Genomic DNA, 14,391 nt, shown 5'->3' on the forward strand with positions numbered 1-14,391 from the left:
TTTATAATTTTTATTTTAAAGCTCTTATTGATCATATAATTGTTTTGCAGTTGTGATTGGATGTTCATGTAGTTTAGCCAAGCTTTCACGCCTTGGCATTCGCTTTAAATTACCCCCGAGTGCATCACATGGTCCTTTACCATGAGAAGCTGCAGAAAAATGCCACTAAGCATCAATGTTATACATTGATTTAAATTTACAGAGACTTGCAAATTTTTTTTCTGATTTTGTACTGCAATATATAAAACCTTAAATATAATTAAGAATTATTCATATACATGTAATAATTGCAGATATAGCAAGCAAATAAACAATTGATGGATATATAAAAATGGTGTTATAAATAAATATCCAAGTATCTCAAGAACAGCTACTTTTAGAAGAAAGGATATCATGAACAAATTTATTGCCTTTAACCTATAGAATAATATTTTACTGTTTAAATGATTATCTTTCAACGAGAACTTGAAATTTCAAATATATCTGTAAATTGTATTAGCTGTAACTTTTTCATTTTTCAAAAGGCACAGATGGGATAGACATCAATCTGTATGTTTTAATAACAGCTTTAAAAAAACTATCAAAAAAATTAAAACCATGCTTCTTTTTATTTAACTTTTTCGGATTATTTTGTAATTATTGAGTAAAAAATCAAAAATTTTTTCAGCGTGTATTTTTCTAGAGTTTCGGATCGATTCCCTACATTTTCTTCCTGAACGCCATTTTTGTACAATTAACGGTTTCGTAGTTACAACGATTTGAAAAAGACCATTTTTGTGAAATGCAAAAATACATACGCCCTTTATAAAAATCAGTCGTGAGTCGGATTGACCTCTCCATCGGTTCAAAACTTATGGTTTGTCATAATGAAGCCATGTGCAAAGTTTCATCCAAACCGGTGAAGGTCGAGTCTGATGATCTGATAAGCATTTCTGGAATTGCTCTCTAATTTTTATCTCCCGTATCTAGGGTAACAGAGGTATTTTGGCCCGCTTTAGGATCGATTTTATTTTGGCCCACTTTGTAAAAATATCCACCAAATGTTTTAATATCTTTGAAAAATGCTTCCGCAATAGGTAATTTAATGTGATTAGCTTCAAACTGATGCAACATGGGTTACCTAAGATCGATTGAATCCATATAGTTTGTTAGGTGGGCCAAAATATATGAAGTGGCCAAAATACCTCTGTTACCCTATTCGGTGCTAAAAACTTTTTGATTCATGCCGAGAAAGTAATATTTCGTTCTCTGTTTCTCGTTTTCTCTGCTGTCTATCATTCAACTTATAAGGAACACATTTTTCAACCATCTGAATTTTTCCCATGACGTGTAGATGACCAGAAACGACTTTGTAACTAACGCTTAGCCTTTCTGCAAGTCCTCGCTCAACAATTCTAGCAATACTGCTTCACATTTTTTGGTTAACCTGTGCGTTATTTGTTTTTCGCACTGGAGTTCGCCCTTTTAAATCGTTTAAAGCAATGTTCACAAGTCGTGACCGATGTTCTCCGTAATGTTCAACAAGAATTAGGTTAGATTCAATAGGACTTTTTCGAACACAAAGTAATGAACCAACACTTTCCGCAAATACTCTTCACTTGGCAAGAATATCGACTTAGTGTGTATGCCACTAACTTGCGAATGACAAAACAGCAATGATTTCTTATGAACGTGATGTTACATCCAACAAAAGAAACCAAGACCTGTTTACAGAGACTCGCCTGAGTTAGTGGTTCAATGCATAGGGCGCTGTTCTTACAAGCCAGTTGTCGTATGTTCGAGCCCCGACCTGGAAGGATTCTTAGTGTCAGTAGGATCCATAGTACTAGCCATGCAATGATTCTGTACACTAAGAATCGGCTGCGAAGTCTGTTGAAACAGAAAGGCCAAATTCCACAAAAGGAATGTAATGACAGGACTTTGCTTTTTTATAGAGACATCTCTTGAAAAAATCTCGCATTATTAACTGATGCACATGAAAAATTTGTTTTGGAACCGAACTTCGGTCCTAGAATTACATGGTGATGAGTGCTAAGAATTGCAAGTGCAAAAGAATTTTTATGTAATAAGTGAAACATACCTGTTTCGATAAAACTGGCTCTTAATTCAGTATTCTAGACTCGGAAGCCCCAGAAGAAGCAGACAAGAAAGCTACTCGTTTTGTTTACGAATTTCTGAACTAAAGAATCTGCATCTGCATCATTTTTTTTTGACAAAACACTTCAATATATGCGTATATGACATTGTGAAAAACATGTGCTCTCGAGCAGGGTTCAAACCTGCGTTCTCTCAATCGCTGGAAAGCAAAGCACTAATAAACAATGTTGTTGGTAAAAATAAATGTCGTTCGGCATTGGTTACGAAGAGCGAAAAAAAACTTTAAAGTATTTTTCGAGACTTCTCGCGTCCATGAATTTCAGTGACAGAATTTAGCACTCGAGATCGAAACTATGAAAGTATTGGATTTTTTGTAAGTAATCGCAGTTCCTCGATGGTGGAGTGATAACGCACATGATTAGCAACTGGAAAAAAAACTGATCAGAATCCTGCTTGAGGGTACATAGTTTTTACGATATTTTTTTTTCATGTACTAGTTTCGAATGTTGTTCACGAAAGAGTATCGGTTTGACAGTCACAATGAAACAAAACGAGCTTCGAGCTACTGTCATTTTTCGATCAAACGGTCGCTCTCAATGCGACTTGTTGACGTTACCAATTTGCTTGAACCAGAACGCTTGGAGAAAGGTGTTATTTATGGTTTATTACCATTGCTTACCACGAAATTTCCCTAATATTCTCGTCTATTACTTGTTAGAAACAACTGTTTTCAATTTAAGGTAATTCATGACTCTATCGAACTAGTTTTGTACACGAATTTAATTTTAACGTTATTTTTTGGAATCACTTATTTGAAAGCTAAGGAAAAGACGCTCATTTCAAGTCTTGTACAAATTTTTGTATCTTTATTAGATTTTTCAGTATATGATGTTGAAAAAAGTCTCTTTTCTGAGAACGTAGAACTTCAAAAAATCATTTCTCGAAAATTTCATGTATCGTATTGAAGTTGAAAAAAAAAACCGAAACCAAAAAAAATAGTTATACGGAAAAAGATTTGATGACTGATTTTTTGTGGAATGCCATGTTTCGCTTCAGAATTAGAATCATTGTTTTATACCACAATTCTGAATATTTATCAATCATTAGCAAGAAAAGAAATGCATAAAATGAAATCAATGTGTAATGAGTTGTTTTTAAATGGTTACTTTTTTGCATTATTTCGACAGTCTTCCTGATTTCGGTAGAGTCATGTCATTAAATTTCGGAAATAGGCCAGGAATATCTGAAGCAAAAGTCATCGGTATCTTCTACAGAAACACAACAGAACGAGGAAGGTTAAGAAGAGTATAAAAACATAATGAACACTTCTCGCCATCCATCACAGATGACATAGCGAACCGTTCGTTGCTTGTGTTGGCGTTCCACATTTTTGTTGTAGAAATGAGGCATAGCGAGAATTCGCAAAGCAAAATTAATTGAATGTTTGTCCATCAGCGAGCGAAACACGCAACATCAAACAACAGGAAGTGACATGAAGATGATCCGGAATCGTTGTTTAGTGGGCCACACGGGAAAGTTAGTTTTTTTTTCTCATCTGATTCACGAGCGATTGTACCTTGCAGGCATCAAAAACACTGAACCGTCATCTCATCACCGTTTCATCTGAATAGAGAAATGATTTATTATACAAGTGAAGAAAAACGTTGAAAATTCACAACGGAAATGAATCAAGCAAATCAAATTCGTCAAGAGTCCAGGGAAAAAATATGAAACAAGAGTGTGAGTGTATAAATATTCTAATCCTCCGAACAGTTCGTGAAAAGAAGTAATCAAAAACATCAGCCGACTGATAAATACATATAGAAGTAAAGATTTATTCGATCCTTATGCGACGGTCTGTGAAAAAACCGCAAAAGAATCTGAATAAGAAAACAAATTATCACACAGCCACTCGGGTACTCACGCGTTAGGTTTCGGCCACCGCTCGGCGGACCGTGGTGATGGTGGTGGTGGTGGTAGTGATGGCGAAAATGGGCCTCTTGAACGAAGGATAAGTACGAGAAAAGCCCCTGGTGACACCGGAGACCGTCCTCGCCGGGCTGTGATAAGATAGTGATCTGCAGCGACGCCATTCATTTGTCACCGCAGCCGCTTTGCGCGTCGCACGTTTGGGGATAAGTGCCAGTCGCTAGGATTATGGCCGATCTACAGGCGACCATTGAGTTCGCCGTCGAGCTGTACAAGTTCTACAATGTTGATCTGTTCCAGCGGGGGTGAGTAGATTTTTTTGTTTGTCTCCTTATCGCTATATTATTGACTGTTCAATCTTGTTGCCACACTGTGACTGGGTGCTCAGTTTGGGTTGGTTGGATGTCACAATCCTTGGGATCATGTGCTTCTCTAATCGCCATGCGGCTACATTTTCTGGTTTGTTTTCACGAGCAGGGATGCAAACTGCCTCCCCTTCTTTATTACTGTAGTCTGTTAACCCACATTTACATTTTTTATTATTCGTACTGTACCACGCTGCTGCATCCAAACTAAAATTCTATTACAGTAGGCATGCGAAGCAGTATCGCGTTAAAAACTACCGCCGAAATCACCGCCGCTTGATGTAGGTAGAAATTCTATCTTTCTAAATTTTACTGTCTCCTTGTTCGCGCTACTGTAGCACAAAAAAATGTAGCTCGCTACGGTAGAAAAATGTACTTTGCGCTGTAGAAAAAAAGTACATTAGTGCGATAGAAACATGTACTTTACCGCGGTAGTTAACAGTGGTATCGAAGAACAGTAAGCGCAGCACATTGCCTATATTCTTCGCTATTTCAAAGATGATTTTCGCTTATTCATAATGTTTATAAAGTAGTATTGCTAATATAATTTATTTAAACCCGGTTTTAAGCTTTTGATCGTTGCCAGGAGGTATTAATGGTTGGTTTTGCCAAAGGGTATTAATGAATTATTTTCCTCGAACAAAAAATGTTTTGAAGTAATATTACTAAGTTGCAGAATTATTTATGTATTTCAAATAAATAAATTATGTAATCGCTGTGAAAATCAACTTTTGAATAGAGGGTACGGTCTCGGTCGTAGGGCCGAGAGTCTTATACCGTTTGAATCAGTTCACTTAGTTCGCACAGTGACTGTGTGATTAGTTCAATAAATTATTCATGTTTTCTGGACTTGTTAATTGATGGACAAGTAAACTCAATTCGACTTTACTGGTTCCGGAAAGTAGTGGGCGAAAGATATTTTTGAAATAGTTTGATCGATTCTCACTAACTTCGTATAAAATTTAAAGACTAGTTCCGAAATGACATATTTATACGTGTAAAATAATTCAAACCGTGATATGAACAAAACAAAAATCAATTAGTATTTCGATCGAAATGAATGAAAAACTCCCTCAGAATGGAAATACTCGAAACTGTCTGCCTGTTAGAAAATTTTGTTATTTTAAACACAGTACTAAAGAAACAAATTAGAATAGTAACTTAAACTGCCATAGTTAGATTCATTATACTCTATTTGTACTACCGTCAATCATATGTATTAAAAGAAGTTTTGTACTGTGTTATAATATGCAGATCATCCAAATTTATTTCCATTGGTATGATCACTGTCTTGCTATCCTCGTCAGCTGATTGTTCATTTATATTATTTTTCCAAAGGTGTCGCATTAGAAAGAGAAAAGTTGGTGCTTCGCATATCGCGTTCTCTCTGACAGCAACCTAAGGACCACCTGAAAAGTGTTGACTTATGACCACTACCGTTTTTTACACTTTTCAATCTGTTACGCACTAAACACAGAATTGAGTCAAAATCGGTTATATCAAACGAAAGCTTCCCAAGAAACAAATGTACCTAGTGTTATAAAATATCTGTATATTTTCATGCCTAGGGCCACTTCAGTAAACACGAAGAAAATTAAATCTCTGATACACAAATAATTTCAACTGCACTGACTCTGTCAAACGGAAACCTTTGTGATAATTGTTAGTTTAGGTTAGGTAGAGCTAACACCCACGCTATATCTGAGAAACGCTAGAATGGCGACTTAGCCTACAGTGGGAAGTTTGGGCCACTCTCCTCTAATAAGAAAAAATATTGCTGACTTTCGAACAGCTCAACAATAAGATCAGTGAAAAGTATCATTTACCGATCGATCGGTAGAGCTGAGCTGAGACTTATTTCTTCATAATTTTATACTGAACTATTTTTCGCTCCATACTGAAGTTTGAGGACATTAACATAAAAATTGTAAATACACGAGATTGGTAAGCTATAGAGCATTACTGCTATTTTGTACGGTTTGGATTAAAACCTGGTAAAATATCATCTTTGGTCCCACAAAATCGATTTATTCAAGTGTGCTCGAAAAAACATTAGACTTACTGCTCAAAATATGGAAAATATTCAGATTTCGAAGACTATATCTTTCTGAAATCATTATTAGCTTTTCAATTTCAGTAAATTTTGTAATTATCCGAAATTTAATTTGTGCTGATGATGATCGCTAGAAAGCATCCTACGTATATTAGTAAAACAAAAGTTTACCATTTGTATTTTTTATCCTCATGTTCACCGGAATCAATTAAAATTCAACACAGCTTCTATAGATTTTACGATGAATTATTCTTTAGCTTGGGATTAACCAAAAAAAATTTTTTTGACTAAAAATGATTTCCACTTCGAGTCACCAAAAATTCTAAACGTAGCGAAATACATTTCTTTAAACTCGACATTTGATTTTTCTAGTTGGGAAAGAGTTGTACAAGCAATACTGATCGTTCAATAAAAATACATCTTCAAAGATAGTAACATCGACAAAAGGTTCGTAGAAGAATTCAAATTTCTTTTTGTCCTTATTTGATTAGCTTCTATTGGGTTGTAAACACAGCCTAAATATATTGTATGCATGGCTAGATTACAAGAAAAGGCACCTGTGTGTCCGTTCAAGAGACTTAAAAAAGTTCTTTGAAGAATCCCTTAGAAATTCATACGTTTGAAATAAAGATATAACTAGAAATAAAAATGCAAGGAAAAAATGAAATTGCCCGCTTCAGAAAACTTGATTTTTTTCTGAGTAGGGTAACGGTACCTTCATTCATTTCAGCTTCGTATCTCAATAAGCTGAAATATGGTGCATTCTGAGTGCATTCGTAATGATAATAACACCAGTATTATGCGCAATTATGCCGTAATCTGATTTTTCATAGCCGAAACAAAGATATTTCATCCGATTTTCTCATAATTTGCATCGTTCAAAAAGATTAAAGAATAATATCAACGAATTCCTAGTTCAATAAAATATAATCAGTTGTTCAAATAGATGAATGTTCGTCTTTACGCAAAAATAATACTTATGCATGTGAAAGATTAATTCAATCAACCTTTCACTACACACCTACTGAGCAAACACCGTAAAGTACAGCGGTAGAATACGTTTTCGTTCGCAGCTGTAAAGTACTTTTTCATCCGCAGTAGAAGTACATTTTTGTCCGCAGTAGAATACTTTTTTTTGTTGGCGGTAGGAAGCTACAGTACATTTTTTAAATCTACGGGAGTTTCAAGCAGCAGTACAAGGCCGTACCATCAAGAAAAGGTAGAATGAAGTAGAGCAAAATGTGTTTCTACCTGCACCGTTCTGATCGTCGCTGGTACTCTCTCTGCGGTAAATGTAGCATCAAGCAGTTGTAGCAGGCTGTAGAATTTTGAATGTGTAGAATGTACAAGGATAAATGTATTCTACCGCTACCGTTTGCATCCCTGCTCACGAGCCGTAGGAAAAACATTATGATTGACGGGAGTTTAAATTTAGAATGGCAAAAATTATGTTTCTTTTGGAAAATACAGTAAAGCCATTGTTTATTTTTTGTTTTGAAACCATTGCTGCTATTTTGAATGAAATTTTTGGTGTATAACTATTGTTTTTGTTCAGACTGTGCATATATCTTAGTCTATTTCGTTGTGGGCAATTTGGTAGATTCATGTCTTTTAGGACGAAAGTGACATTTTTGGTAATATACCATTCTACCGTTGATTTCGAGTAGTGGCAAGAAGTAAGATCTAGCCAGAAGACAGCAGGATCCTTGTGGCTTCGAATCATGGGTAGAAGTCGTTTTTGTAAACATTCCTTGATGTATATTTCGCAGTTCATTGAAGCAGTGGTGATGAAGGGCATCGAAATCTTACCGCAGCTACAAATTGTTTGCCAGACCATAGCTTCTTACCAAATTTCTCGACTTCAATCGATGTCTCGGACTGGTTTAACACTTGCCCTTCTCGCACCGTATAATATTGTGGTCCTGGCAAGGATTTGTAATCGAGTTTCACGTAGGTTTCGTCGTCCATGATTATGCAGTTCAAATTTCCAGCAAGAATCGTATTGTACAGCTTTCGAAACCTCGGCCTGATCGATGCTTCTTGTTTCGGACTGCGTTTTGGTTGTTTCTGCTTCTTATAGGTTCAAAGATTCGAACGTTCTTTACCACGAAGGACATTTGACTTCGAAGCGCCACTTTTTTGGCCACATCCCAAACTGAAACCTCCTTCTTTTGCTCGAACGCCTTCAGTATACGTTTATCCAACTGAGGGTGAGCAGGACCTCTTTTTCGACCCGTTTTCGGTTTATCCTCAAAGGTGTTATCCTCACCGAACTCCCTGATTGCATTTCGCACGGCTTTTTCACTTACTCCTTCCATTTTTGCTATCTTTCTCAGTGACAGTCCGCGTTCTGTGTACCATTTGTACACAATTTTTCAACGTTGTTGTGCTGAAAGTCCACGCATTTCGAAACAAACTAATGAAAACGAATAAACAACTGCACAAGTGGTTAGAGAAGAGTGTAAACAACAGGACGCAGTCATAAAAATTAACATTTTTTCGGTTTTTAACGATATCAAACTAACTCGAGATTATAAGAGAAGAAAGAATATGAAATAATAGAGCCATAGCACTCAAGGAAGAGCAAGGATGTGATAATCTCTCTTCTCTTATAATCTCGAGTTAGTTTGATATCGTAAAAACCGAAAAAAGTAAAAATTACTGACTGACCAGAAGTCATAAATAAAAAAGTAAAAAATAAAAAATAAAAATTAACAGATTCTGAACCATTGCGAAATAGCAGCGATTTTTGGTTGCGTCCGTACTTTATGGAACAGTCTTTAAAAAGTGTAAATAAAGTAACCATGAACGCTAGAAAAAGACGGATAAGAATATTAGCTTGTTATATTGACACTTTTTATGTAGGACGGGTGACCCGGTGCTGGTTTCTATTGCCGTGAAATATGATTTGAGTAATCCCTTTCACTGGGTGGATTTTTCACCGTATTTCAATCTCTGCATAGTACAGGATACTTTCCAACAAGGTATTGGTGGTGATTCAATTAGTTGTTGTTTGGAGAGCCAGGAAATTATGAAGCTCGAATCAGCTCAGCTTATCAACATCTATAAACCTTAAACGGATTCCGGTCCATTCTGATAAACGAACTGCAGATAAGCGGACTGAAAAATCTAAAATTATCTCTGCGATCCAATTGAGTTTTGCTGTAACCTCTCATATCCATATCTATCACTTCTTTTTTCTCTGTGATTTTCTTTCTAGAAATAGTAAGAAGGTACGAAAACTCCAATTCTCGGAAATATGCACGGAATGAGATATAATCAAGTTGTGTTTCGAACGGGCTAAGTTATCCAAAACCCAAAATCCTGTAGCTAAAAAAAACACATTTTATTTTCAAAACGAACTTCAAATCATCTGATAAAATTGAGAATATAGTAAATTGTGTAGTGTCAACTTTTCTTTTCTTTAATATAAATCTAACCTCAATAGAAAGGTTTAGTTGACCAATAAGAGATTACTGACCACTAGAAATCAGCTAGCACCCAGTGGTGGACTGTAGGAACCAGTTTGGGAATCACTGGTCTACACGTTTATTCAACAAAACTTTAATCCTTCAGAACCTTCAGACGAATTGATGTGCAAGTGCCGTGACTTATACCAATTTAAATTTCTCAAATTTCATTTTCTTTCTATATTCGGCCTATGCTGGTAGGAACCGAACAGAATTTCCAGTAAACATGATTTACGCGAGACGTTTGGCATTATCATTTCAATCAACGACAAATGTCTGTTTCCAAATATTATCATACCAAAAAGCTACGGTACGGTCAACCAACGGAATGATGCTCACAGATGCGTATAACGAACCCGGAAAGCCAATTTCTGCAGCCTGGTAACTACTGGCAGCCATCCCAAATTTACACCGGCTGTGAATTTCTATCGGTCTGTATTTCGTACTCTCGAGCAGATCTGTGGCTGTGCTGCTGCTGCCCGACAAAGCCTTGTCATTATTTATGGCTATCGTAGTCAACAGCATCGGACAGTGCCAGCGCGTTCTATTTAGTGCCAAAACCCGCAGACATAAACGACGCGGCCTACCCGAATAAATAGAACACACAGAACATAAACAAAAGATGTCCCAAAAAAACGGAACCTTTTATGCTTAAGCATTTGGTTGTAGAATATGATAGCAGCAGTGAAATATGAACTCTATTAGGTTAGACATTTTATTCTAAAAATGCAAATTTCGAAATGATTCAATGTCCGTGTCAGAACAATTCAGTACAGTCAAAGGTCACCAAATGTTGGTAGGAGAATATTTAAATACTAGCTTCATGCGCAAACAATAGACAAATTATAAATTATGATATTCTGAAGAAAAGTTTCGTTATGCTTTCTAATATTATAAGTTTTTTTTTAATTCACGTTCTACTCACAAATCTATCACCACTCAAACACTCGAACGAATACAAAAAAAAACCCGTACAGTAGAAAGCAGATGACAACGAGATTGCGTGATTCCCGTGCAAATGGATAGCAAACTCCATCCGGAAATCAAACTTTTCCCATTAATTTTCCATCAAATTACTGCACTAACGAAATAGAATACCGATTCGGCACAATTCCAATCGAGAGTCACGTATTACCGGTACCGTTCGTGATGGTTTAACCGAATGTCGCTGTCACTGACGTGAGTGTTCATATGGTTTTTGGGTCATTTGACTGATCACCTTTAGACCGAATCGAAAGGACGGTGTATAAAAAGTCTCTCAGATAATGGGAAGCAGACCCGACAGATCATTTTTGATCAGAGTGGGTAGAATGCTCTCTTCAAAAAAGTCGTCCACTGCGTTTGTCGTTTCGGCGTAAACAGGGCAGAAGATATTTCCAAATGTTTAATGCTATCTCCTGAAATATTCTAATTCGTACATAATTCATTGAAAGGATTACATTCATCTCACGTTTAGTTTTCTCCTGCACGGTCACTTGCCTTCAGTGGAATAACGCATGATCCGAGATAGAGAACCTAGCAGTAACTATTCGTTGTAATTCAAAATAACAGCAGATTCGACTCACCTAACTGGTTTACCGACAATAAATAAATTTTTCAATAGTTCCAATATAACTGAAACGTTTTGCCTAACTACATTTTAAGGGCTAATTCAGTGCAAATATATAATCTAATTATTCATACTAATCTATCAATACTTAAATAGCACCAAACTTGAGTCTATCTCAAATTCTTTATGTGATGTTCATTCCTGAGTTTTATTCACTATAACTGATAAAATTTCCCAGTTTCATCGATATCTGCTGGCTGACACAACTTGCAAATCTTTCCAATAGCTTAAAAAATCGCGCAGAATCATTTTCGAATCAACATCTAAGTTACGAAATCATTGCATCAAAAACTTCAGAGTAAGATTTGCTGAACATATCTATCGATTTTTAAATTTAAAGTTCTTCGCCTTTCTTTGCTCGAAAAGTTTTGAAATTTTTCGACGACGCTGAATTTGAGGCAGTGAGACCATTACTATTAAGTGGTAATTCAAGATCAGTAACAGCTTGAATGCTCTTGTCCCAAATTTCATCATATGTAGAATCGCATGAAGCGTTAAGAACGTCGGAAACTTCTTGTATTTTTTCATACGATTCGATGACGCAAAGACCTTGCAAGTCTCTGTTTAATATCTTCACACGATCGAAAGTGTCAATCAGCATATTCGAGTGAAAAACACACTCGAACGTTTCCGTGTAATCATAAAACCAAGACGCTTTAGGTGATACAGCGCTGTCGATTTTCGTGTCCAAATAACAGTTATAAAAAACTGTACTTTTTATTATTACTATTATTATTATTATTATTATTATTATTAATATTATTATTATTATTATCATTATTATTATTATTATTATTATTATTATTATTATTATTATTATTATTATTATTATTATTATTATTATTATTATTATTATTATTATTATCATTATGATTAGTATTTATTGCGTCTTAAAGTTAGAAACTAGCTAGAAGGTATTCTTGGTTGAAGTGCTGCTTCTTCTATTTGAATATAATTTCTCTTTAGCAGTGCTGTCTAGTCGAAATATTTGATTATTCGATTTTAAACTACATTCGATTTGCAATGAGTAGAATTAGACGAATAAACAAGGGAAATGAAGATAAGATTTTATAACTTTCATTTCAGGAAATCGATGGAGCTATTAAATTGTTTCCTAAAGTTTTGCTTTGCACCAATCCGTTTTATTCTAAGGTACAATGGGAGCAATTTCTTACCATTTTCAGGTACAATGGGAAGAAATTTTCGGAATCTACTCTTAAATTAATATTTATTGGATTCTAGGAATGTTTATTGGATTTTAGGAATATTTGGAACAAACCTGTTTTAATCATATCAATCATACTATCATATATAACACTGTGGTATTCTTCAAAATAATTTTCTTCGATTCTTAAAAGAATAACCGAAATCGGTTTATTTGACCGTCTACTGATAAAAACTATCAATTGGAAAAGATTTGAGGTCGATTTAGAAACTTTTTTTAAGGTTTTTTCCTATTTTCAGTTATGGTATACAATTTTTAACCGACTTTACACTATATTTCCGGATCCGGAAGTCGGTTTCGTATGAAATTCAGGAATTACGTATGGGACCTTTCATTTGAACCTAAACTTGTGAAAATCGGTGGCGCCATTTATGAGAAAAGTTAGAACACATTTTCTTTTTTTTTGCACATTTTACCCCATAACTCCCAAACCGGAAGTCAGATCCAAATAATATTAAGGAATTTTGTATGAAACCACAAGACCTTTCATTTGAATTTGTGAAAATCGGTTCAGCCATCTCTGAGAAAATTTAGTGCACTTATTTTCACAATTTTTTACACATTTTACCCCATAATTCCGGAACCGGAAGTCGGATCCAAATAATATTCAGGAATTTTGTATGCGACCACAAGACCTTTCATCTGAAATTAAGTTTGTTAAAATTGGTTCAACCATCTCCGAGAAAAGTGAGTGATTTTATTTTCGTTATTTTCCCATTTCTGGTGCATATCACCCTGCAATTTCGGAAGCGAAAGTCTAATACAAATCATATTCAAGAATTTTGTATGCGACTATGAGACATTTCATTGAAATCTAAGATTGTGAAAATCGGTTAAGAGTTGTCTGAGAAAAGTGAGTGACAATATTTTCCCATTTTTGGTGCATATCACCCTGTAATTCCGGTACCGGAAGTCGGATCCAAATGAATTCAGGAACTTTTTTTTCAAATGAAGAGATGGGTTTTTGGTCAAATTGTTTCTCATCAAAACATTTATTTTTCGTTAAAGGCCAACGTTTCGAAGGTTATACCTTCATCTTCAGGGCAAAACGACTACAAATATTTTTCGTCAAGTATGGTGTAACATTTATAATAGTTGGTTGAAAAACGGCTACTCTACAACAAGCACTTCCCACGCACATCGACTTCGATTGAGCTCGATCCAACCCCATACAAAGTTCCTGAATTTCATTTGGATCCGACTTCCGGTTCCGGAGCTACAGGGTGATATTTACAAAAATTGTGAAAATAATGTCACTCACTTTTCTCGGAGATGGCTGAACCGATTTTCACAAACTTAGATTTAATAAAAAAGCCCTACGGTCCCATGCACAGTTCCAGAATTCTATTTGGATCCGACTTCCGGTTCCGGAATCACAGGGTGATATGCACCAAAAATGGGAAAATAACGCATTAAAAATGTGAAAATAATGTCACTCGATTTTCTCGGAGATGGCTAAACCGATTTTCTCAAACTCAGATTTAAATTAAAGGTCTCACGGCCCTATACGAAATTCCTGAATATCATTTAGATCCAAATTCTGATTCCGGAAATACAGAGTGATATGCATAAAACATGTGAAAGTAATACATCAAAAATGTGATAGTAATGTCACTCACATTACTTTGGGATGGTTAAACCGA

The 14,391-nt window shown here is 35.5% G+C and overlaps 1 protein-coding gene across 5 annotated transcripts in view; it reads left to right on the plus strand.

The window, feature by feature from the left end:
• Nucleotides 1–14,391, plus strand: part of LOC131439177 (uncharacterized) — a 169,087-nt gene that overhangs the window by 23,146 nt on the left and 131,550 nt on the right. For all 5 annotated transcript variants that reach the window (XM_058609890.1, XM_058609895.1, XM_058609891.1 and 2 more), the window contains exon 2: nucleotides 3,681–4,331. In XM_058609890.1, coding sequence (XP_058465873.1) covers nucleotides 4,255–4,331 — 77 coding nt within the window. In that variant the 5' untranslated portion in view covers nucleotides 3,681–4,254. The remainder of the gene's footprint in view (nucleotides 1–3,680; nucleotides 4,332–14,391) is intronic.

The sequence above is a fragment of the Malaya genurostris genome, chromosome 3, assembly GCF_030247185.1.
Source record: "Malaya genurostris strain Urasoe2022 chromosome 3, Malgen_1.1, whole genome shotgun sequence".
In the NCBI taxonomy this organism is placed as follows: Eukaryota; Metazoa; Arthropoda; class Insecta; order Diptera; family Culicidae; genus Malaya; species Malaya genurostris.